Consider the following 26,061-nt stretch of genomic DNA (forward strand, 5'->3'; position numbering starts at 1 on the left):
TGACCCACCGAAATTACCCCTGGAATGCCCATTAAACCCTCAGAAACCATCAAAATGCCACCGTAACTCGCCGAAAATATTCTGAAACTCCCTGAAAAGTCTCCAGAAATCCCCTAGAAACCACCAAACCCCCTATAATGTCTCTGATATCTCCCTAATCGCCAGTAACGCCCTAATAACATCGAACCCGAACCTCGAATCCCGAAAAACCATAGAAATTCCCAGTGATGCCCCTGAAATCCCTTTAAACTCTCTCTAACCAACTTAAGCGCTTCTGAGAACCCCCTGAAACCTTCCGAAACTTCCCCAAAAACCCTCCGAAACTCCTTCGGACCCCCTTTTAACGCCCCTGAAACAAGCTTTCTCCCTAAACACCTCCCCGGGTACCGGTACCTTAGTTACACTGCTATCACTACAGTCTCATGTACAATATCATGCCTATCATGTCGAGGACCTGGGATCGAATCCAATTCTCGACAAACTTACATATTCATACGAACAAAAGTGTCTCATTTTTTTTTCTAAGACGGTCTTTAATCTTGATTAACTGTTGTCCTCATAAATTCTATGTTATAGTTTGAAAATATTCTAGTTGTATATTCTTCTGGAATCGGCTACTTCCTTGCTATCCATAATAATTTAGGAAAAACTGAAGAAGTTTCTGCTTCTGCATTTGTATAATGATGCTAGTTTTGCACGTATTGGAAATCACTGTAATAGGGCCTTAGATGTAATAATGATTGATTTATTGTGTCACATGTTCTTCAGCAAATAACTGTCTAAATTCGCAGCTCCATGTCAATTCAAGCCCCAGCATTTCATGTTCACCATTTTTTCCCCACTATCCAATCGCGGTAGACCCAATAACGACAATCGATTAACACGTTGCTTCATCGTCATGGCCTGCTGGTATTGCTGCTGCCACGGCTGCCGCTGCTAATATACTAAACGTTGGCAATGATTAGGTACAGGACAACATAAATACATATGTTGGATCGCAGCAGGCGGCCTAAGCGAGCTGCTAAGAGGACATAATTATCGATGGGCAAACTTTGAGCAAGCGAGCGCGAGCGGTGGAACGAGAGATAGATGGTGTGCGAGAAACAGAAAGTCGCGCTTTGGGAAAGTAATTTGATTAACACTTGTATAGGCCGACCGACATGCTCTACCACCCAGATTTATGCATCTCATTTGATTTCGTTTTTTTTTTTCTTGTCTCTCTCTTTATCTACACATAACTAACCGTTTCAACAGACGATAACGTAACAATTACTGTAATCAAACATTATCACCACGCAACTACAGAGAATCGTTACTCGCAGCCAACTAGGTACAGAAAGACGGAATCGGTTTCGCGTTATCAGCGGGAAAAAGAAGGTAAAACGGCTCGAAAAATTATCGAATGCGTGTCAACTATAATAGTAGGCCTTTGGCACATAATAAGGTCGACTGTCGGCGGTTTTAAAATATGTATAAATTACCAATCAAGTAGGTAAATGCAAGTCAAGCCTCTTTGCTTTCCACACCCTCTGCCTCTGTCTGTTTACTTACGTACATACTTCAATCGGGGTTGAGTTTTGAACAAGTAATAGTAGTAACAGCCACGTGTAATTATTCCTTAACTTTTTTTTTTGGTGAACATCTAGTAATAGGTTACTCCCCGGATTTCCCACTTACTCTCTTTGTCTAGGACTTCCTTATAATTATTTTTACAACACTTTTTGTATATTGCCTCTCCATGGTAGTTGATCGCTGTTCTTTCCCTAACTTTGGTAAATATGTATCTCTTTCGGTGGAAAAACGGGATTTTTCGACTGGATTATGAGGCGTCTTCTTCTGCTTCTCGACTATAGTAGTAATGTAACTTTTGCTAATAGAATTGGGGTAAAATATTTTTTTGTAAACGCGGTACAGTATACTTTTTTGCTTCTTTTCTCGCTTGTTCCGTGAAATAAAAGCCTACGGTCGGAGGACGGGGAAACCAATATCTGTGTTTCTCACTATAATGATAATTTAAAATTTTGAATCGCTCTAGTCGTCGGTTTTGGACTTTCCTAAACTTTGATATGAGGGGGTGGCGACCACCAACAGCTGTGGTGGTGGCGCTGCTGCCGTTTCGTTATAATTACTCTTAAGTATATTAAACCTACTCGTTAAGTCATGTCCTTTGTGTATATATAGATGCAGTTAGGTATATTTCAATTTTCAATAAGTTTATAGTCTTTGATTTCTGCCTTTGATTTTCGGTCGAAACTACGATTAACATGTACATTGAGTGCGTGTGTGTGTGATTTTTAGAGGTATCTTTTGCAAGAATTTTCCTCTGACTAAATGCTAATCCCCCGTATTTATTCACTAAAAAGGTGTCGGTTCTACTGCTGCGGAAGGCAGGTTAGTTTAGTGTTATTCTGTTACGTTCAAAAGCCAAAAAGGCGAGTTTATGTGCTCAAATGTATCTTTCCTAAAATACCAGATTGTTTTCTTCGAACCTCTCAGGTTCAAACTATGCATAATGAATGTGGAATTGATTATATGGTTGTTTGGGAGTATCAAAGCAATCAACAATTGAATTTGAAATCTGTCATTGTTATTAGCAACCTATGGCAACCCTTGGTAACAGATAAACAAGATCGGGCTACCTAAACCCACCTTTGTCAGAGTTTTATATAATAAAGAAGTACAACAATGGTCCACTGCGGCATAAATTCGTGCAGTGGACCATGGTGTTAAGATGCGCTGTCAGAAGAAACTCGGAATCTTCGAGAACTAGCTTTCGGTATAGGGCACTGCATACCGTGGTTGCTAAGGTAATTTTTTCCAAGTCTTTGACGTTTCGTGGCCTTGTTGTTTACGATTCGGACTTTTTCGCCAGCTTTTCATGGCTGGTTTGATTTAATTCATTTATGAATTATGACTTGATGACAGCACGGCACAGACGGCACCCCTCCAGGAGGTCTTTCTAGGATTCCATAAGAATTCCATCCTTGATTCCTCCGTGAGATCCTTCATGGTTTCTCCTCTAATTTGTTCCAGATGTTCGTTCTGGAAATCTGGCAATTGGGCTTTTAAATTTTTAAAAATGTATTGAATTTTTGTTTTTATACGATAGAGCACATTTTTCTGAGCCACTATGATTTTTTTTCAGATTTTTAGAACTCTATTTTCCTACCTTAAACCAATTGAAAAGAGATTTTTTGAAATCACCTTTTGACAGCTGGGCAACTGCTTAACAGCTCCGCCCAGTACAAAATGCGACGAGGGGTGATTCGACAAATTACTTCCTCACAAACTTCAAATTGATTTTAAAATAGGTTCCCGGGCACCAAAATTCATGAAAATTTGGATTTCGCCTCAGTTGGGCATGTAGATTCAGAATATGGGTTTATCTCAACACCGTTAAAGAAGCCAATTGATGAGATTCTTCCAAGGTTTTTTTCGGATTCCGTCAGAAGTTTCCTCTTCTTAAACAGATTACGTCTAGGAATACCCTCTGGATTCCTCCAGGAATGTCTTCCGTGATTTCTCCACAAATTTATAATATTATCCCTCTAGGATTTTCTTCTGTGTTCCATCTCAGATTCCTCTAGGAACTCCTTCCATGATTCCTTCAGAGACTCCTCCTGGGACTTCAAGGGATTTCACAAGGAGTTCCGGAAATCCTCCAGGAATACCATCTATTGTCCTTATAGTTTGTTTTGGAATATCTTAAGAAGTTTTGTTGAACTTCAAGAAAGTATTTCTGGAAAATTTCCTGGGATGTCCAGCAATATCACCCGGAATTCCTGTAGGAGATCTTTCGGGGATTGTTTGCGAGATTCCTCTCGGAGTTCCTTCTAGGATTTCTTCAGAGATTCTTTTAGAGATCTTTCTAGTAATCCTACAAGAACCCTGACAAGAACTTCTCTCAGTATTCCTCCAAAAACTTTTCCGGGATGCCTCCAGGAACTGCTTCCGAAATGTTTCTACGATTGCAAGAATCCCACCCGGAATTCCTACGCTAATTCCACCGGATACTGATTCCGTGATTCCCCCAGGAACTACTTCCAGGATTATTTCTGGCACTCCTTCCGGAATTCCTTCAGGGATTCCTTCAGGAACATCTTCTGGGCTTCTGTAAGGAATAGTTCTTGGAATTTCTTACGGTGGACTGCCTCAGGAACGACTTCTGTCCGTTGAGTTAGCCGAAAAGATTTCATAGTTCACCTCAAAGGTGGACTGCTTCAGAAACGAAGTTTTCCGTTTAGACGAGATAGAGGTTCTGCAACGTTCCGCTTTCTGGGCCTATATACAATCCTTAATTTGAGCGGTTGTAGTCTAAACACCCATCTCTCGATGTGACCGGGAGGAAGTGATTACGGTTAACGGAAAATGGTCAGTTTTGAAAGAAAACGGGATGTGGTAGTTTAGCAGATCGATAAGTAGGCCGAGCTCTTGGAATGATCGTTATTAGTGAGACGTCAACTAGGGAATCATCTTAGAACCTATTTAGGAAACTCAAGAAAAAAAAACTTCTGGAATACTCCTCACGGATTACCCACGGAAGCATCTCATAAAAGAATCTCTGGCAATTCCAGAAGAAACACCTGAGACAAATTCGTGGAGAAGCCACGAAGGATCTTTTTGAAAGAATCCCGAATAAAATTCCTGTCGTTTAGGCATAAATCAGTACACTTTCTCACGTTTGTATTAAATCAAACCTTCCCTGCCATGAAAAGCTGGCAAAATTTTTCTAAAGTCTAAATGGCAAACAACGAGAAAAAAATATCTTTGCAACCACAGCATGCAGTTCCTTATCCAGGTATAGGGCACTGCACTGTTTTGATTTTGTATGGGATTTTGACGTTTCTTGGCCTTGTTGTTTACAAAATTTCTGTAAGAGTATAGGGCACTACATGAAATTATCTCCTTTTCTTTCACTCTTACAGAAGTTTTGTAAACAACAAGGCCAAGAAACGTCAAAATCCCATACAAAATCAAAACAATGCATTCTGTATTCTTTCAAGAGCCCTAAAAGAGAATGTTCATGAAGTTCCTCCAGAAAATGCGGTTTCAGAATAATTCTTCAGCAATTTCTCCAAAGATTTCTTCAGAAAGGCCTCTGATGATTCTTTCAGAATGCTCCCAAGATTCCTACGGCAATTCTTTCAAGAATTCTTTTTGGAATTCCGCTAATGATTCTTTCAGAAAATTTGACAAAACCTTTCTCAGAAATTCCTGTACATACTCTCCCGGGTAATCTAATACGAATCCTTCAGCAATTTTTACGCGATTTTTTTTCTGGGATTCCAGACACTTCTGAATAACTTCACCGAAGACATGAACATTTTTGGTGGTCTTGGTCATGATATATAATCATAAAACACGTGTGTATATGTGAAAATGTTCCATTTTTTTTAATGCCCACTAGGCAAGCATACCCAACAGTCCAACATTTGAGAGCCATGACACGTTTGAATAACTTTGCTGGAGACACGAACTTTCTAGGAGGCCTAGATTTTGGGGCATTCGTGAGTTAAAACATGTGAAAATTCACTATTTTCAATAGCTTACTAGTGCAACGTAGCGGTGAAATGGCCCTCCAAATATTTAGTCTTCTCAATACTAGAAGTCATATGAAAAATACTTCCGAAGACCGCAACTTGATAGAAGCTATAAATTTCAAGATGCAATTTTCAATAATTACGCTGACACATTCATTCTACTGCAATTTAATCTCTTAGAGAAACCACTTGAACATTCGCGGAAAGTAGTTCTGTAGATATTCTTGGGGAATACTCTCAAAGTGTTCCTGAAATAATGCTTGACCCTTGAACTTGGAAGCTAGGCTTTCTATCTCACCTAAGTAACTGTGTACACTAGCGCCACGTGGTGGTGAAATTTGAAACTATGTTCTTCATGACTTGGAAGAACTCGTAGTCCTGAACAACTTTGCCGAAGATCGTACAATACTATCTGGCTTCAATCTCGTCATATATCTCTCCAAATTCATACCGGAAGTAACTATGTACACTAGCGCCACGTGGTGGTGAAATTCGGAACTATGTTCTTCATGACTTGAAAGAACTCGTAGTCCTGAACAACTTTGCCGAAGATCGTACCGTCCTATCTGGCTTCAATCTCGTGCTATATCCCACCAAAATCGTACCGGAAGTAACTATGTACACTGATTTGGAACTATGTTCTTCATGACATAGAATAACTCGTAGTCCTGAACAACTTTGCCGAAGATCGTACAATACTATCTGGCTTCAATCTCGTCATATATCTCTCCAAAGTCATACCGGCAGTAACTATGTACACTAGCGCCACGTGGTGGTGAAATTCGGAACTATAAAATCCATCACCAGGAAGTGGTTGTTGTTCTGAACAACTTTGCCAAAAACAGAATGTTGCTATCTTGTCGAGGTTCCGAGAGAACTCGCTACAAAGCCATGGTACTCATAGCCAATCAGGGAACAAAACGGAGCCGGAAGAAGTTAAAAATTTGGAACTAATGTATTCGCCTCGTTCCCACCGGAAGCTGCATGAAATTCCAATCGGCTTTCACTACACCTTTTGTAGGATAGTGTAGGATTCCGATAACGCAAAAAGATTGAAATTTGGTTCACTAATTCTTGAGATATGGAGGTGTAAAAAAATTGTTCCACTTTTTTTACCTGTTGATACCCGTTAATAATTATTTTGAAAATCATCTAATGCCGTTTCAACCCCAACCTGACTTGGGCTCGCTTGTGCTGCAATTCTTTCGACGTTTGTTTGTTTTAACTTTTTCCGCCGATCCAGTTCCAACCCAGGTTCAAAAAGAAGAACGGCATATTTAAAAACGTTTCTTAATATGTGTCTACTTCTACAAGAGCAACAAGTGAAAGGATCGCAGTAGGCGGTATGCACAAACGGTTGTATTTTCCAACTCTTTATAGGGCACTGCATGAAATTCTCTCCTTCTCTTTCCCTCTTACAGGAATTTTGTAAACAACAAGGCCAAGAAACGTCAAATCCCATACAAAATCAAAACAGTGCAGTGGCCTATAGAGCACTGCACGAAGTTCTCTTCTTCTCTTTCACTCTAACAGAAATTTTATAAACAACAAGGCCAAGAAACGTCAAAATCCCATACAAAATCAAAACAGTGCAGTGCCCTATTACACCACCAAACCTAACCTCAAAATGATTCACAATTCTCAGGTCATTTTGACAGATCACACACATGCACGAAGAAGAGAAAAAATGTCTACTACTTTATCGGCTTGTTTTCGTTCTTTCAATAGTGGTTTCTGCCTGAGAGTTTCTGCTTTTGCGTGTACGTACACGTTGCATTACACGAACACTACCTGAGTTACTGGTTGAAAATAGTAAACAAAAATCAGCTGTTCCCGGCAAAATCAAATGGGCATATTTTCAACCAGTAGATTTGCATTAGTGTTCGTGACGCCGCGCTGCGAAACCACTATGCTCGTGTTACACTTGTCGAAATAACCTGAGAATTGACAGTCATTTTGAGGTTAGGTTCGTTGGTGTAATAAAGAATTGTCTGTCAAGTTTTTTTTTCTCGGTTCTTGTTTTTGTTTGCATTTGCCCGTCGAATCGTAAAATAGCTGAAAGCCCTATTGACCATCAAACGCAAAGCTAAATTGCGCAGGTGGCGCTTTTCTAAAACAGTAAATTACGAACCCTAGACTGAATTACTAATGCTACAAATGGAAGAAAAGTGAAATTATTGCAGAATCTCCTAACTTTCATGCAATGTATTGGCCAGAAATATGTTTTTTTTGCTTCCAAAGATGAAAATTTTGCGTTACTTAACCTCACATTTGATCGCCAATGCCATCCGGCGAGATTGTCGTGCGTGTTTATATGCTGGTGCTAACTGCCTCCTCTTCCATCTTTCTCTTTCTTGTGTATGTTTAGGAGAGTGAGTAACAAAAAAAGAAAATACTGGCTCCGCCAATGGCCCATTAAGGAATACGCAAATGGGATGAGGGAGCAATGATCGAAGTAAAAAGGCTTGGATCTCCAAACGCTCGATGACTCCATGACTGAGTATCACTTAGAAAAAGTTCGTCGAGCAAGACAGAAAGCTAGAGACTAGTTGGAGGAAGCGATTGGAGATATGAAGAAGTCTATAGAAGTGAGAGTGGAAAAGAAATGGGGACCGTGAAATGCTTTCAATTGTGAGAACATGACGCAGTGGTAAACGCGTAGCCGTACATAGGGCGGAATTAAAAGGTAAGAAAATGATTACACTAATTCGAAGAGGGTATTCTGCTTAGAGGGTTCGAAAAGTCGATACAAGACTCAAACAAATTGACAATTTGTTCAGGTCCCAAAATTAAAACTGTTTGAAACAAATCAAACGTCAGGTTTAAAGCTAATGCAATCTCTCAGTGAGCTCCCTCTGCCAATGACGATTTTTCATCGTTTATATCGTGTGGCAGGCACGAACACCATCTATACCCAACGAAGTTAAGGACAAACGTCTTGAAATCCGGCTTCAACAGTGCATCAAAACTTCAGATGCACAAATCTCAAGAAGCAAGCTTTAAACAACAATGCATTTTATTATTCTGTTTTTGCTCACTTGTAATAAGCTTAAAATAAGAAGCTCAGGTGCACTGGTTTTGTTTACGAAGAGATTTGTGCCCTCAAAATCGTGAGTAGGTGCCAAAGTCGGCCATTGTGGCGGCCATATTGGGATTCTAACAAGTCTGTCCTTAAGGAAATTTCAATTAGGAAAAGTTCCTGGATCGACCGGGAATTGAACTCGTTACCCTCAACATGATCATGCTGAATACCCAAGCGTTTACCGAATCTGATTTCTTAGCTCTTCACTGATATACTTGCTGGGAATTTCGCCCAAAAATTCCTTCAGAAGTTTCTTTAGGGGTGATAACAGAAGTTTAGCTTGAGATTCTTCCGAGAATTTCTTCGGAACATTAATCCAGGAATTTGATCTGAAAATATTGTCAGGAAATTCGGAAAGATTCCCAGAAGAAACTCCTGGAGAATTCTTACAAGGAACTTCTGAAGGAGTTTCAAAACAATAACTTCTAGAAGATCCCATAAGGAACTGCAGAAGGAACCCCTGGAAGAATCTCCAAAAGAACTCCTGCAATATTCGTCAAAAAAAATTTTCTGAAAGAATCTCACAAGAAACTTTGCTAAGTTTTTTCTGAAGGAACTATTGGATTCGCAGGAAGATCTCCTGAATTCTGAAGTCTGAAGAATTCTCAGAACCTAATCAGGAATTCCTGATTCCTGATTGATCTCATGATCATGTTACAAACTCCTAAGAGATCTTAAAGTTATTCCAGAAAAAGCCTTCAAAGGAATCCGTGAATTAACCTACTAGACGACTTTCAGAAGAAATTCATGAAAAAATGTTGGAACTTCTAATAGAAATTCCCAAGGAACTCTTGGAGAATCCCAGAAGGAACTCCTGATGGATTTTTCGGAGGAACTCCTGTAGGAATTTTGAGGGAAACTTCTGTGAATCCACCAGAAGAAATTACTTATGGATGATTTTCAGGCAACTGTAGGAATTTTCGAAGAAAACCTAGAATGGATCAACGTCGAGAAATCCTGAAAGAACGTCTGGAGGAAATAATCGAACTTCTGGAAGTGTTTCTAGAGATCATACAAAAGAATCCCATTAAATCGTGTTAAAGATTCTCAAAAGAAACGCCATGATTCTCTTAAAAGATCTAAATAGAGCTCCTTGAGCAATCCCAAAAGAACTAAAATCAAGCCCCGATAATCATACTGAAAAGACTGATGAAAGCACATAAGCTCACCTCTTCCGCCCTTCAACCTTAAATTGTATAATTTGAATATGTTAGCTGATAATTCCTCCAACCCCTGCTAAGACTAGTCTAATTGTCCTTCTAACTAACTATTGTCACGTCTTCTTCGCTGTCTCTGTCTTGCTTTGTGTAACTTTGTCACAACTTACCCCAGTTATTGTCGGACAGCGCTTATTGTCTTCTCTAAGTAGGCTGTTTTCTCTCATTACCCCCGTTTTGATTCTTACTCCTCTTCCTCGTCCAGCGGCTGTTCGCGCGGTCCGTACGTCGGGCAGCACAACCCTTCGGCTCCGTCCGGCCGTATACAGAACAACGATATCTCGATGTCCGTGGGTTCGTGTGGCACGATTCCGTGCACGTCCCGCAGCTCGGCCGTCGGGAACCACGCCGGTTCCGAATCCTCAATCACATTGATGCCACATAACCTAAAAAAAAAGTTGGGGGATGTTAGGAATTTGTGTGATGATCGGACGGAACAAACTGGCAACACTGACCGACAAATGGCCACTCCCGGGATCCAGATGATCGACACTCCAACGAGTAGGATGGCCACGACGATACACCAGTGAGGCCACTCTAGCTTGTCGGTATTACCGGTGAGGGCGTTCCACCCGGGATAACTGCTGCCCTCCGATGCCAGTTCGATGAACGATGCCGTCAGGATGGTTATCATCGCGATCGGTGAGATGTATTTCCAACAGAGCATCCAGTACAGGCCGGGCCGTGATCCCGTCATTAGCTCGATATCGTCGGCGAACCTAGAATTGGTCGGATTCCTCAATTTCCGTAGAGAATAGATGATCGACGTCAAACCTCTTGATTCCGTAGATGTAGCTAACGCCAATACACTCGAAAAAGGCGATGATCAACAGTGTGTAGTTTCCGGCGAAGCTGTCCATCAGCTGAAAGATGTAGCTGCCAGCTCCGTTTGCGAAGCACATCGACAGGATACTGCACGACAGACAGAGAGCCTGACGGAAAGACCGAGAACAGTTCATGAAATTCTACCAAGTGTCCAAACACTTACCCCAGTGATGACTTCCTTCGGCAGATTGGGAAACAGCTTCATGTCCACCAGCGAAGTGGTAACGCCTTCCAGCGTACCGAACTGCGAGTCGATTCCTAGGGTGAACAGCATCATGAAGAACAGTACCGCCCAGAACTGCGCCGCCGGGAATTGGTTGATCGCCTCCGTGAAGATGATGAACGCCAGACCCGTTCCGGAAGCACTCTGTGGAAGGACGATTACCGATTAGAGCCGACTTAAATCAGATCGGAAGGTTTCAATGAACGAACGATCATCTACGACTACGTAGATACGCATGCAATGGAAGACTACAGCGAATGTACAGCAGTTTACAGATATAGCTAGGTAGTGATGGTCGTAACTCCGCCGGGTAACACATACACATATCCACAATTAACATTGAACAAATAGAACGGGACTACACAATGACGTAGAAGACGGTTTGTGTTTACATTTTCCAGTTCCTTCTGAAGATCGCAAACCGGTAGATCCATCGTTTTGTTAGCGGCTACTAGAGCATCACGTTCGGCTACGCATGAGTCGAATATCGAAGTTGCCTGAAAAGGTGTTTGAAAGCGGTTACGTTGAGTGATTGAGACGGTCTCCCAGGTTCAGACTGACCTTGAAACCGATCACCGAGAATACCACGACTCCTGCAAACATGGAAGTGCTACAGTTGGTGAAAGATACCACCAACGCATCCCGGTAGCAGTTGTTGTTTGCCGGATTGTACGAGCTGAACGCGATCAGTCCACCGAACGCCAGACCTAAGGAGAAGAAGATCTGCGTACCGGCCTCGAGCCACACCACCGGTTCCAAGATCGACTCCCAGCGTGGCGTGAACAGATGCATAACGCCATCCGCAGCTCCTGTCAAAATAAATCGAGGATCAGTCCGCGTGGTCTACGAATGCCCCACAACTTACCCTTCAGAGTGATCCCACGGAAGAAAAAGATGATCAACACCACGTACGGGAAGATGGCCGTCACGTAGACTATTTTACTGGACTCGGTGATTCCTTGGACCATGCACATGTACACAAGAAACCAAGCGGCGATCAACGCGATCGCGACGTTGTAGTTGATCTCCTCGGGTTCATCCACGCTAGGCGACGCTCTCAGCGTCTCCCGATACCAGTAATACTTAGTAGGCGACGATACCACACACTCCGGTTCAATGTCGTAGGTGAAGTTCTTATACAGTCTCTTCGGACACTCCGCCCAGGGCAGTGGAGACTCGAAGCTGTGCAGCAGATAGATCAAACACCACGCAATGATCGTGTTGTAATACAACGCCACTATGTAGCTGACAAATGCTGACGATATCCCGATGCCGCCCAAGTACGCTGACACCTCGTGCCAAACGCCGATCGCTCCTTTCCGCAATCGCTGCCCGATCGCCAACTCTAGGTAGAATATCGGAATTCCCTGAAGCAGTAACATCACAAAGTACGGAACCAGGAAAGCTCCGCCCCCATTCTTTTGCGCTAGATAGGGAAATCGCCAAACGTTGCCCAATCCGACAGCATACCTGGAATACGATCACTCGATCTTACCGATTCTTCCATTTCTCCAGCTCTTAATCTTACCCGATCGTGGCCAACAGGAAGGTCCACTTGCTATCCCAACTCTCGCGTTCGTCCTCAGGCCTTTCCGGGACGACCGCCTCCTCCACAACGGTGTCGATGACGGACGTCTGCGATGGTAGCTTCCCGGGAGGTACCCGAGTAGTAGGCGGCGCCGAGCTTGGGCCCAAATCCAAGATCCTTCCCATCGGTGGATCATCGTCGGAGATGAACGCCTGATTGGTTGCTCCGTACACGACATTGCGATTGCCATTCTCCGCCCGAACCAAACGACTTCGAAGTTCCTGCGTTTTCCAGTCAAGAGATGACAATAAAAAACAACAAACAATTTCGTTCAGTGTATGTATTTAAGATCGATATTTATTTATTTCGTATGAGTCACAGGGAAAGAACTGAACACCCCGGGTCTTGGATGAGCCACTTCCGCTTTCTCCAGAGGACGCATGGCAAAACGTCCGACCACTCGGTTCGAGGTCCCCGAGAACGCAGGCCAAGTCGTATCGAGGTTCAGTTCCGCCAGTTTGCCCAAATTATCAGCCGGACGCCTAGCATAACCAGTCATTTGGTACATTTCCGAAACTTTCCTCTGCGTAGCTCTCTGTATCGCAACGACTTCACCCCAACTCTTGGCGTAGTTGTTCCGAGCCTTCCGAGCCGCCTCGGCACGTTCCCGGTGCCATTGGTCCTCTAGGATACGCGTCGGTTGTGGCATTTCCGCTCTAATCAAACGCAAATGTCAAAATAAACTTCAACGCCTACTAGGTACTTACCCTCAACTCGAGCTCATCCAAGCTGCGAACCGTGGCCTGCTGGATCAAATCCCGCGAGCTCTGTCTGCGAAAAAGATGCGCCGTGTTGGCCATTGTTATTCGGGTGTGCGTTCCTGATCTGACGCCGACGTCTATCTATCTGTCTGTGTGTGTGCGTGTGTTCGATGACTGTTCTACACCTTAAACTACGGGTTGTACACGTGCACCACAACCGAGAAACACAAGAGACAAACGAAGTAACGTGCACCGAACGTGCAGCAGAGCAGGCTCCGGGAACTCCTGAACAAGCGGGACTGTGGTTGGTGAGTACGGTCTCCTTCGAAGAGGCGGGGTTTCCGAGGGATGGTGCTAACGGCTGTGCTGTGCGCTCTAGTGATGGTGCTTATGGTGCTGTCGAATCACAGTCATTGGTGTTGGTGCATTGAGAATAGGTTATTGTGCAAGTGCAAACAATAGTGTATTGTGCGCTGGATTGACCGTGCGAAGACGTGCTTGGAGGCTGCTTTAATGGTGCTTCCGAAAGACGGTGCTCACGGTTAGTGCTTTGTGAAGATTTGCATAAAAAGACAGTTAGTTCATTGACTTGATAAAGTGGTAATGGTCAGTAAATAAAATTTGTAAATTATACTCGAAGAATGTGAAAAAGAAACAAATGATGGAGAAAATGTTTTGTAATAAGGTACCATAGAGAAAGGTGTTGGTAAAACCATACACAATATTCACTAAAAATGGGCTTTAAGCAGAAGAGGGTGCTGGTTAAATCGAGAGGATACTGTAGTTTAGTAGTTTAGGAAGTAAAGTGGATATAAAAGTGGTCAACATGTATACCAGGCTGAATCAAACAGAAGATTCTGTTGATGAACAGGAAAATTGTCCGGGAGGATTTTCGGAAGGAGCTACTGGAGGATTCTCAGAAAGAACTGCGGTAGGGCTCCCAGAAGAAACTTCAGGATAATTTTCAAGTAAACCTTCTGCAAGACTTCTAGGAGGAAACTCCTGGAGGATTCTCAGAATAAATTGCTGGATGATTCACAGAAGGAACCCGTGGAAAAATTCCGAAGAAGTTTTTGAAGGAATTTGAGAATGAGATCATGGAAGAACTTCCTGTTGGAGTCCTAGAACTTCAGCTGGAATACCATAAGAACGTCCTGCAGGAATCCGAGATGAAACTACTGTAGAAATTCTTGGATGGATTTTCAGAAGGATTTCCTGGAACAGTACTAGAAGGAGCTCTTTGAACTAGCAATAGTTCAACTACAGGAGAATATAATAAAAACAAAAACAAAACTCTTTGAAATGGTACTCCTGATGGAATCCAAGAAAAAAAAACGAAATCCCTGGAACAAGTTTTGGAGGAACACCAGCAGTGACTTCTGAAGAAGTCTCGAAAGGATTATCAAAACAAAAAACATGGAATAATTCCCATAGGAACTTCTGCAGAAAATCCCCAATGAATTCTAGGAGGAATTTCAGATGAAGCATATTATTTATCTCAGGGTGAACTAATCAAGAAATTTCGAAGAAATCTCTTAGATAAAACAAGAATTGATTCCATAAGGAATTCCAACTACTGGTAGTAGTGAAAGGAATCACCGTAGAAACTCCAGCAGGAATTCAAAACAGGGCATCTATGTTGATCCCAAAACAAGTCCCAGAAGGAACTCCTGAAGAAATCTTTGTTGGAGAGTAGGCGCTTGATGAACAAGAAGGCCATGATATTTTTGTAGTTTGACATGCAAAAAATAGACCTGTTCAACGACCTAGGTTGAACTTGCTCGAAGTTGCTGCATCCTGCTCTTACCCGTTTGATGACAAATGGGTAAGAGCGGGATGCAGCAACTTCGAGCAAGTTCAACCTGCGTCGTTGAACAGAACTAATGTTTTAGCCAGTTAGGAGTTCCCAACCTTTGAACAGAACAGTTGTTCTTATTAAACAATCCTATCTACAGCAGATCTCAATAGGTTATGGGCCGTTTTTAACAAGAATAATCTGGAAGATTTTTTCAAAAGAAGAAATGGACGGAAGCAAGTTTTTTATTGAGAAACTACGGAGCGGAGGCTACGAAAGTTGGAGATTCAAGCAAGGATTCAAGGTAGAGATGCTGCTCATCCGCGAAAATCTATGGAAGCATGTCACGGAGGCTGCCCCAAACCCCCTGACGGAAGCCTGGAAGGACGGAGACGAAAAAGCTCGTGACACGATTGCTCTACTTGTCGACGATAGCCAACATCCTCTCATCAAAAACTGCAAGACTTTAGGTAAGACATGGAAAGCTCTGGAAGGCCATCACTAGAAAACCACGATGTGCACCAGGGTTTCCGTGTTGAAGAAGCTGTGCAAGGCGGAGTATCTGGACATGGAAGGCCACCTCTTCCGGATGGACGAACTCTTGGCAAGCCTAGCCAACGCTGGACAGGAGCTGGAATCAAGCCTCAAAGTTGCGATGGTGTTGAAGAGTATAGCCACAGACAAACAGACGTAACACCTTGAACAATTTTTGTGAAAATCCATCGCTCAGTTCACACTACTATCACCTGGTGGAAAAGTTGCACGAATCACTGTGTTGTGGGATATCGTCAACAGAAGGCACTAGTGTGAAACGTCAAACGCATAGAAAAACGATGCGCGCGCCTCTGGTTGTGAAAGCCACAACTATCAAAATTTAAAATGATCGTTAAATGCGTGGGCGATGGAAATTTCGCAAGTGTTGCATCTGTTTGTCTGTGCTTAGAGCTTCCTTTGCCAATAACCACGATATACACATATACATGGTTAGTGTCAGTCACAAAGAAACTATGTGCCCAAGAAAGTCAAGACAATTTCGATTACGAATAGTTCGTGGACCAACGGAGAACAGAAGCCGTCACGTCTTGCTGAATACCCACGCGTTTATAGCTTCTGCTAACTACTTCAAAATACTTCAAAATTCTTTTAGGGCTTTCACCAGAAGTTTAGTTTGGGATTCCGTTCTGAAGATTAATTCTAGAATTTGATCTGAGTATTTCGCCGGGAACTCCTGAAGGATTCCCAGAAGGAACTCCTGGAAGATTCTCAGAAGAACTCCGGGGACTCTCGCAAGGAATGACTGGAGGATCCTCAGAAAGATATGCGGTAGAGTTCCCAAAAGTTTCATGTTTTCTATTAAGAAATTCCTGGAGGATTCTCAGAATAAATTGTTTTTAGATAATTTGCAGATAGAAATAGTGAAAAAAAAAAACAAAGATGATTATGAACGGAATCCTGCAGAATCTCTTGAAAAAATTAAGAATGAGATCATGGAAGAACTTCCTGTAGCAATCCCTAAAGGGCTCCAGCTGGAATCCCATGAAAAAAATCCTGTAGCTATTCCTGATGGAATCCCAGAAAATAATAGATGGATCCTTGGAAGAACTTTTGGAGAAATATCAGTAGTGACTTCTGAAAAAACCTCTGAAGGATTATGGAAACAAAACAAAAACTTTCAATTATTCCTGTAGGAACTCCTGCAGAAAACCCCGAAAGAATTCCAGGATTCCATGTATCTCAGGAAGAACTTACCAAGAAATTTCGAGGGGATCTATTGGATAAAACCGGAACAATGAATTCCAAATACTAGTGAAACTCTGAAAGGAATCATCGTAGAAACTCCACGAGAAATTTGAAAAAAGGACATCTATGTTGCATACAGAAAAAAATTGTAGTTAGAAGGCACAGAATGTTGCTAATTGAAAAATTGAGAGATGGACTTGTCAAAAAAAAATCGCGTTCTGTGGGATTCGAACCCACGACTCCGTATTCACTAGACCGGCACTTTAACGAACTAAGCCACAGAACAGGTAATGATTCTGTAGAATAGAAACTGAACCCTAGCCCACACCATGAACATTTCTTTTTTCATGAACCAGCTCTCTTTCGGCTTAGACGCCAATCCACAACACACTCGCGTTTGTGTCCAATAACTACAAGTGAGAGCGAATTGTTTTTATTTGAAGCCGAGACTTACTCTCGCACTTCGCATACCTAGCCACTAAGCTGTTTGCTGGTGTCTATAATTTATAATTTAACGCGTTAGAAGACCGAATGCTACAGGCAAACTGGGGTTACCTAGAGAAATCTCGAAGCATATCTCAGAGTAAATCCCAAAGAAGTTGACAAAATCCCTAGAGGTACTCCTAGAGGAATCCCTGAATCCTTGAAAGAATTGCTGGTAGAATTCTTGAAGGATCTCTTACAAGAGTCCCTGAAAAATTCTCCTGAAGGAACTCCTGATTGAACTCCTAGAAGGCTCTTTGAAGGAGTTCTCGGAAGAGTCTAGGTAGGAATTTCTTGGCAACCTCTACTAAAGCAATTACAGGAAAAATCTCTCCAGCATTCCCAAGAGATATTTCTTGGAAGATATTTCCGTAGGAAGTGTAGAAACATCTAGAGGAATCCTTTAATGAACTCTGCTGGATTTTCTAAAGAAATCCCTAATGGAACCAACAAATGAATTCCTGAGGAAATTGCTTACGAATTTCAAGAATAAATTCGTGGGGGAATTCCTGAAATATTTCCCAGAAAGAAATCCCAGAAGGCGTTTTGAATCTCTGAAGGAGTCTTTGGAGGAGTTCCTAGAAAAATCTCCTCAACAATTTCAGAAGAATTTCCTCAAAAAATATCAAGGAAAATCTCTAAAGATATTCGTGGAAGAATCCCTCAAAACATCTAGAGGAGTCCTTGAATGAAGTCTGAGAGAAATTCTTGGCGGATTTTCCAGAAGGATTCCTAAAGAAATTCCTGGAATACTTCAAGGAGAAAATCCTGGAGGAAAGGAGTTCCTGGAGGAATCCCTCGGAAATTACAAGCGAAATCGTACAAGGAACTTCAGTAGAAATCACTGAAAGTATTCCTGAAGGAATCCCTCAACAAATTTGTGGAGGAATGCCTGAAGGAGTTCCTGAAATCCCTGAATAGTTTCTGTAAGAGTTTCTGGAGGAAGTCCTGGATTTTTCTAAACGAGTTCCTGGAAAAAATCCTGAAAGATTTCCTGGAGAAATCTCTAATTTAGTTTCTGGAGAAATCCCTGAAGAAGTTCCTGTAAGAATCTTTGAGTGCATTCCTGAAGAAATCTCTCTAGCCATTTCAGGAAAAAACCCTGAAGAAATTCCAGGAGGAAATTACTGAAGGAATCCCTGAAGCACTTCCTGATGAATCATTAAAGAAACTCCTGGAGAAATCTCTCAGAAGTATCTGGAGGAGTCCCTCAAAAAATTCCAGAAAAAAAAGTTCTGGAAGAATTCCAGGCGAAATACCTCCAAGAACACCAGGGGAAACATCTTGGAGGTACTCCAGAAGTAGCTCCTAGAGAAATTCTTGAAGGAATTTGAGGATAAATCTCTCTAACAATTCCAGGAGAAATCCCTTAAAAAATACCAGGAAGAATCGCTGAAATCATAGAGGAATTGCATAAGAAATTCCTAGAAAAATCGCCGAGGAATCCCGGAAATAATTCCTAGATAAATCACTGAAGGAGTTTATGAAGAAAGGAATTCCAGGAAAATCCCAAAAAAAAAGAATCAATGAGAAGTCCCTGAAGGAAATCCTGGAGAAATAACTGAAGGAGTTCCTGAAGGAATCCCTAATAAAGTTTGTGAAGAAATCCTTCAATGAATTCCAGGAAAAATCACACAAAGAGTTCTTGGAGAAATCCTTAGAAAAGTCCTAGGTGAAATGTCCGAAGGAGTTCCTTCAGAAATCCATGAAGGAATTTGAGAAGCAATTTCTGAAAAAAATCCTTGTAGCAACTTCTGAAGGAACTCGACCACGTGGACTTTAGAAAAAAAAATGATTTTTTTCAATAAAAACGATTTTTCTTAACAAAAGTGGAAAGAAAAAAGATGAAATTTCGAAGTTGTTTTTGTAAAAACAGCTTCTTTTTCTTTTTTTTTTCTCCTTTATGGCTCTACGTCCCCGCTGGGACTTGGCCTGCCGCGCTTAAACTTAGGGTTCTTTGAGCATTTCCACAGTTATCGAAGGGTCTTCTTTGCCTGCCATTGCATGAATTTATATATTGTGAAGCAAGTCCAATGATACACCACGATACACTATGCCCAGGGAGTCGAGAAAATTTTCCCGACCGGAACGGGAATTGAACCTGCCGTCTCCGGATTAGCGATCCATAGCCTTAACCACTAGGCTAACTGGGGACACCTGTAAAACAGCTCTGGAATTGAATATATTGCGATAAGATGTTTCGGAGTTCTTCTAGCACACAACTCGCGTAATGTTCGAGTGTATTCAGCTTAAAGCTACAAACAATTTATTATAATTAGAATTCAATGCTTAATAGTAAATAGTATTTACTTACAATCTAGTCTCCTTTTTCTCTGAATCAAATCGCAATAGAGCACAAACTTTAGGCTAATTTAATAACAAATCTTCTACTCGTTGTTTTTTATTATGGTTGATCAACGCCTAGCACCAGTATACTATCTACCTAAATAACAATGTTCTATACAGTATAGCTTCTGACATTTCGCTTTGGTAGGCATAGAGAAAACCTGCACTAGGGATGATCGCAAAAACGGGCTGTTACGGATAACAGAATAATAGTAGGAATTAGACTTTGATGTCTCATAAAAATATCTTATGTTTTAGAGAAAACTACAGGTCAAATGTTAAGGTGAGCCTGCAACTTTTAAAGAGACTCAAGCGGAACTGTTGACAGCAGAGAACATCAAATTCGGGCACATGCTGGCAGTGCAGTAGGCGTTGCCACGTGCAATCGTGTTTTGAACTGCCCGTTATGTACATTGCTTTCGCATTTCTTTGTTTGTTCTGATTTATACCTGGGACGGGACCCGTCAGGTGCTAGTGCAAATACGAAACCATTTGCCTGTCAAAAAAGACCACTTCTGATTGGTCGATTTGACAAAAGCAGCGTTGCGGCGCGTTACGTTCGTTTACAAGAGGGCACTCTGTTGTTGAGTTAGCCGTGTTGCTAGTAGTCACGGGTTTTTTAAACCTCGTATGATTGATAATAAATAACTAACAACATTAATCGTTTTTCTCACTTTCTGTGCTGTTTTTATCTGGAACTTGACATGGTGAAATGAAGTGCAAAACGATACATTATGGGCGCAGTGATGGGCTTCATTTTTTACTAATTTTCGAAGAATCCGAAGGTTTGCCGGCAAGGGATGGAAGTCTGTGTGTGAGATCCAAACGAGGAAGATCAGATTGTTTTCAAACTCATTCATTGAAGTAGAATGCTAAATAAAACTAGTCAACAAGTTTTGATTGATTTGCATATGAAAAGTGTTGGCAACACTAGAGCAACCCCCGTATGAACAGTAACAAAAAGAATAAGAGGGCTTGTACCACTGAGCTGTCACGTCCCGTCCCAGATTTATACTACAACAAACTGTACTAACTACGTGCCAGCATCGAAAATTATCTTTGAAACAGGAAGTGTGTTTGCTATTGGTGATTAAAAGTAGAGGTTAAGTCGTGAAAATTTAAAAGTTTGAATAGGAAATTACTATCCGCTAATTCATCTTTTTTTAATATTTACCGGTATGTCGTATCCGGTTTTCACAAAACTCCTACAAAACACGTTAATAAAGATAAAAAAAAAACATTCTAACAGAAAGTCCAATTGTGGATACTCAGCTAATGTTACACTAATTGATTCATCGTATACAACACGGTAAAATACGTACAGTACAGTAGCACTTACGAAGAATCCCTGTCCAATTGGCCCTTAACAACCTGCCACGATTCAGGAAATGAATGTTGAAAAAAGATAATGAATTTTATTACAGTAATTCAATTCGTTACCCTTGTTTGTTAAACGAATCCAACATGTTATTCCATCGATACCCATTCGATTGGACACTACATTCCCTATTGTCCATTATCTCTCAATGGGGAACCCCGATTCAGTCGGAAATAGTCGAGACATTTTTCCATCGCCCTAACGCCGGTCGCCGATTGGGACGGAAGGATTTAAAAGCTATCCAATTAATTTCGGTCGGTGCCAACTGCCGAACGGAAGAACGCAAACCCAGTAGGCGGCGAGTATCCCATCTCTTGTTTGCTGCTTATCTCTGCTGCCCTATTGTGCTGTACCACGCGCCCTAAGTAGGCTGTTTATGTTTGTCCTAGTTTTCCCATGCCTACTGTTCATGAATCCCAGTGGACGTGAATTGGATTTCGAAACTTCTTTTGTTTTCCTTGCTTTTCCCATTACTCGTTGTGGCAATGGACATTGTTGCGTTTTTTTCTTTTTTTGTCCAGGAAAAATCAATATACAGGGATAAACGAAATAATAATGACAAATAACGTGAATCGTTGAAAGCGAGCATGACATGAAAGGAAATTGAAAAGACTTTCATTGTAATGAAAATAAATCAATGCGGGTGGTATTTTGCTTTCACACAATTGGTGGTGGCGGTGGGAAAATGAGAAAACTCAATCGAAACTCTTTCATTTACCGTCACTGACTGGCGAAGTCGATGAATATCCTCATCAAGAAGCTCAATCACAGCTTATGATACACTTGGTGCTTTTCATTGACGAGTTTCCTCCTCCCGAATTACAGGGAACCACCTACACGCGAAACGGATCCTCCTTTTTTTCTCCTTTATTCACACTCCCAAGAAGGTGACAACCCCTAGAATTATATAACACGCTGAGCGCCACTACTGCTTTTCGCCTGGATGGCTGCAACACGATTTGATTGTTCTGTTTTTCCTCCAAGTGTTATTTGCCCGCACATCGGATCAATTTAGCGGAAAATCGATGCTGGTTCTTAGGGCTCTCAGTCCGCCCTTCCGGGACTGACTCCGTAATCCTTCAAGTCACTGACTTCACAAGCACCGCAACCCACACCCACAGTTCCGTTCTGCTCGGTGTTCTTTTCGCACTCACTACTCGGCAAATGGCCCTCCCGAAGAAGGCAACGATAAAAACACTAATTGGATGGGAGCTGACTCCGTCTCTAAGTGGTATTACGCCCTCCGACAAAAGTCCCGCGGTCACTCTGTGGGGTCTCCCGGATCCGTTCCGTATTCCTGAGCGATCGCTTTCGCTCAGTAGCCAGAGTACGAATGAATGAAATGTGTGAATCCTTGAATGGAGCAGCTGGAGCAGCAGCAGTAAAGTGGGAGAAACTGCTCACGCGCCCAAATGTATGCATCGTGCTGGGGCTGCCAACAGGTTTGAAACGGCTCTCTTGGCTCTCTTTCGGTGGGGTTGGCGCGGATTGCGTTCTGATAGGCGCTCTCATGTTGAAGATAGAATACATTCTGGCGTTTGTTTAATGTTTAGGAATTCTTTCAAACTTCAATCAGTGGCATCTGTGTAATGGGGAACACAGGGCCAATTAATCGTGTTAATATGAAACCGCTTGGAATGTGCAATTCAATACATCCTCGTTATTGTTCATGGACGTATTTGATTCGTTCGAATCCTTCAATAGCTGTTCGAATTCTCAGATACTGGCTATCGACCGGTACAGACAATTGGCCATCATCTGATGAAGAAAAAACAACAACCTAAGGCCTTATTCAACTCCAGAATACTCATAGGTTATGGGCCAGCAAAAGTATTCTGGAAGCGTTTTGAACAATCAAATTTGAAATGGACGATGGAAAATTCAGTATCGTGAAGCTCCGAAGCTGCGGATTCGAGACCTGGCACCTGGCGGTTCGAAGTCGATATGCTATTAGTTCGAGAGAACCTGTGAGAAGCCGCCCCCGAACCACTGACCGAAACCTGAAAGGAAGGTGATGCCAAGGCCCGGGCTACGGTCGCTTTTCTTGTGGACGACCCTTGATCCGTGACAGCAAGACGGCCAAAACTACCTGGGATGCTAACAAGACCCATCGCCAAAAGACAACGATGACGACCATGGTGTCATTCCTGAAGAGACTCTGCAAGGCGGAGTACGAGCGGTGACATGGAGGCTCACTTGTTCCGAATGGAAGAACTCTTCTCAAGTCTGGCGAACGCGGGTCAGAAACTGGATGCGAACCTGAAAGTGGCCATGCTTCTGAACAGCATGCCAGAGTTCTTCGATCACCTCACAGCGGTGTTGGAGACCCGTGCGAACAACGACTTAACCATTGGTAAAAACTATGCTACTGGATAAAGCACAGAAGAGAACGAAAAATTCTCAAAGCGAGTCCATCCTACGTGTCGGTCCCGAGAAAAAGATTATTTGTCATCGATGTCGAAACATGGGTCACATGAAGCGAGACTGTCCGCTGGGGAAGAACGAAGCATCCACACCACATCCTACACGAAGCGTGATCATCCGATGATGACGAGCGAAGGTTCTGCTACATCCGGTGGACGAGGAGGGTCACAGAAGCACAAGCCCAAGAAGAAAGCAGCGGAACCCTCGCTCTATTTGTTGGGAACACTATAAACAGCGCGAACATTTTTGGTCGGGCACTGCCGACGCCCGACGTCAGTTCAACCGTCGTGACCACGTGAGCAGGTTGCCGTCGCAACGAACGAACCGCATCGCAGCAAGCGGATTCAAATTTGAATTAGAAGTGAAAATTTTCTCGTGCGAACAGGACGCACGTGGTCGATTGTTAGAATAATAAATTAATTTGTAAACGCGTTTGTGTTAAATTAGATTAATAAATTAGTTAAAATTGAATGGGTAACTCGTAGATCGTGAATTATAAATAACTCTGGAAAAGTGGCTTTGGTGACGGAAGAATAAGTTTCAGTGTGGTCTTGAAAACGGTGGTTTGTCGCAATTGCGTGACTGTGGTGCTAAGCGATTAGGAACCGGAACCGGAAGGAAGCCGAAACTGGTACTTCCTCTAAACTTACTTGATACTTGATGGGCTGCAATTCGTAGCGGTGAGTCTACGCCGAATGAAGTATGCCTCGGTCCTGGGCCAATCGCATCCAGTCGCCCTTAACGTTTAGAATCCTTAGGTCTTCCTCAACTGCAAAAAGCCACCGTGTGCAGAACCCTTCCTGCAGACCCTTGCTGAATATAATTTTAGCTTGTCGTTCCTCTGGCATAGGAGCTACGTATCCAGCCCACCGCAGCCTGCCGAGTTGTATTCGCTTCATCATATTTTCATATATTCATTATATTCATCTCTCTATATACCTGGTACAATTCGTGCTTCCTCCCAACACGCTACCAGAAAACACACAATCGACCCGAAGGTGAGCACTCTGACGGTTGTTGATTGCCAGCGAACCTTCTGGAACACTATTGAAGACTTGATAGTCGACTCTCGTGCAACCTCGTTCATGTGTTGCGACCGAACATTTTTCGATGAACTGAAGCAAATCATGGGCGTGGCAATAACTCTGGCTGATGGCAACGAGACATAGGGTGACGATGGGTATTATCGGCAGGTTTGTTGTCTTCGTCATGGGGGGTTTTTGTCGGCCAAATTTCCTGAAACATGGTCTTATAGCTTGGTTGGAAAGGATTTGAGGCCAACTCTGAGTTCAACATCTTTCAAAAAACCCTCCATGACGAAGAGAACAAAACTACCGAAAATACACAATTTCCCCTATATCAAGGGTGTCGGTTCCGGTCACTTGCTATGTTACGCTGAACAAACATTTCCAAGTGGTATCGCTGGGTGACATCAGCCATTTCTTCGGCATCAAGGTGAAACGTACCGAGAAAGGATACTCCTTGAACCAGCTAATTTTCTGTTTTATGGTGCAAAAAAATCCATAACACATTTCAATCGTGAACCGAAAGAACAGAAAAAGAATAAGAAACTCAGAAAGTTTTCCGAAGAACGGCAAAATTCATCAGTCGTGGGCCACGCGCACAACCATACTATCTTCATACCAGATTACTTCTATACATCCTGGGCTGTAAACACTCGCCCGAATATTGCAGTAAGTGTTTCCATTCTGGGCAGATCAACGAGAGCACCGATACAGGCAGGTTGAACCGAAGCAAAAAGAAAACTCCACTATCTCAAGCATACCATGAACCATGAACTCAAACGCAGAATGGGCAAGTGATGCGAAGATTCGTAAGTCCAACTCCGGGGGGGGGGGTACTGTCGAATCGTAATACAACTTATTAACACCAAGATTTTCACATCAATTACAAGCATAATTTCCAACTATTTCAATGTACATTTTGATAATTATTCCATGATCAAAGTTTGATGCACTTTTTGTGTTTTGTAGTTTATTTTGTTTCAATGTACTGCTAATTAACATTTTATTTCAGCAGGATTCAGGTAAATTTATCGCATGATATAAAAAATATTGTAAAAATATGTAACTGTGGCGAGCGTATCACTAATATGTAGCTTATTTGACGTACGATGTTAATATTATTTTATATTTCAGATTATCAACCGAAGAATCTAGTAATTCAACCAAATACCATCAAGATGATTAGGAAAACAGGAGGATTCGAGCAGACAACTGATTCTAAGAAGACCAACTACGGTGCGCCTGAACGTTGACCAAGCGTATCCTTTGGAGTTTACCCTTCCACTAACAACACCAAAGTTCCCGTGACACCTAGGCCTGAGAGATCGTAGAGCTGTCTACATCTTTCATAGGTGTCCAAAACTAATCATCCTTCCCCTTTCCTCAGCAGTCGCAAGGACGTGGCCGGGACAGTGCTCGACCATTGGAGGATTGCGTCAGTCTTGTCTAAGAGTCAGAGATTAGTCCCAAATCTTTGTGCTTTGGTTCGGACGGGAAGGAGGCAACCCTCATAACAGCGGTCTAGGACTGTACCACCTACGAATTTGTGCGACTCGCTTAATGCTAATGCTAATTTCAATGTCCATTTTAGTATCACTTTTTACACTCTTCTTGCGACCGGTGATCTCCTCGACGGCGTGCTCGACTTTGTTACCCACCGCGTATCCTGGCCCCACTCGCATAACAGTCCCATC

General features: G+C 42.4%; 1 protein-coding gene across 1 annotated transcript; it reads right to left on the reverse strand.

Annotated features, from left to right (window-relative positions):
• Nucleotides 1-9,752: 9,752 nt before the first annotated feature.
• Nucleotides 9,753-22,390, reverse strand: LOC115255641 (sodium-dependent neutral amino acid transporter B(0)AT3). The gene is made up of 10 exons (XM_029853739.2): nt 21,637-22,390; nt 13,183-13,724; nt 12,416-12,696; nt 11,753-12,357; nt 11,449-11,696; nt 11,280-11,384; nt 10,828-11,031; nt 10,614-10,771; nt 10,295-10,558; nt 9,753-10,225 (listed from the first exon to the last, which is right to left on the reverse strand). Exons 2-10 carry the CDS (start codon nt 13,273-13,275, stop codon nt 10,024-10,026), a joined length of 2,160 nt encoding a protein of 719 aa, XP_029709599.1. The 5' UTR covers nt 13,276-13,724; nt 21,637-22,390; the 3' UTR covers nt 9,753-10,023.
• Between the last annotated feature and the right edge of the window lie 3,671 nt (nt 22,391-26,061).

This window comes from Aedes albopictus, chromosome 1 (assembly GCF_035046485.1).
Source record: "Aedes albopictus strain Foshan chromosome 1, AalbF5, whole genome shotgun sequence".
Lineage (NCBI taxonomy): Eukaryota > Metazoa > Arthropoda > Insecta > Diptera > Culicidae > Aedes > Aedes albopictus.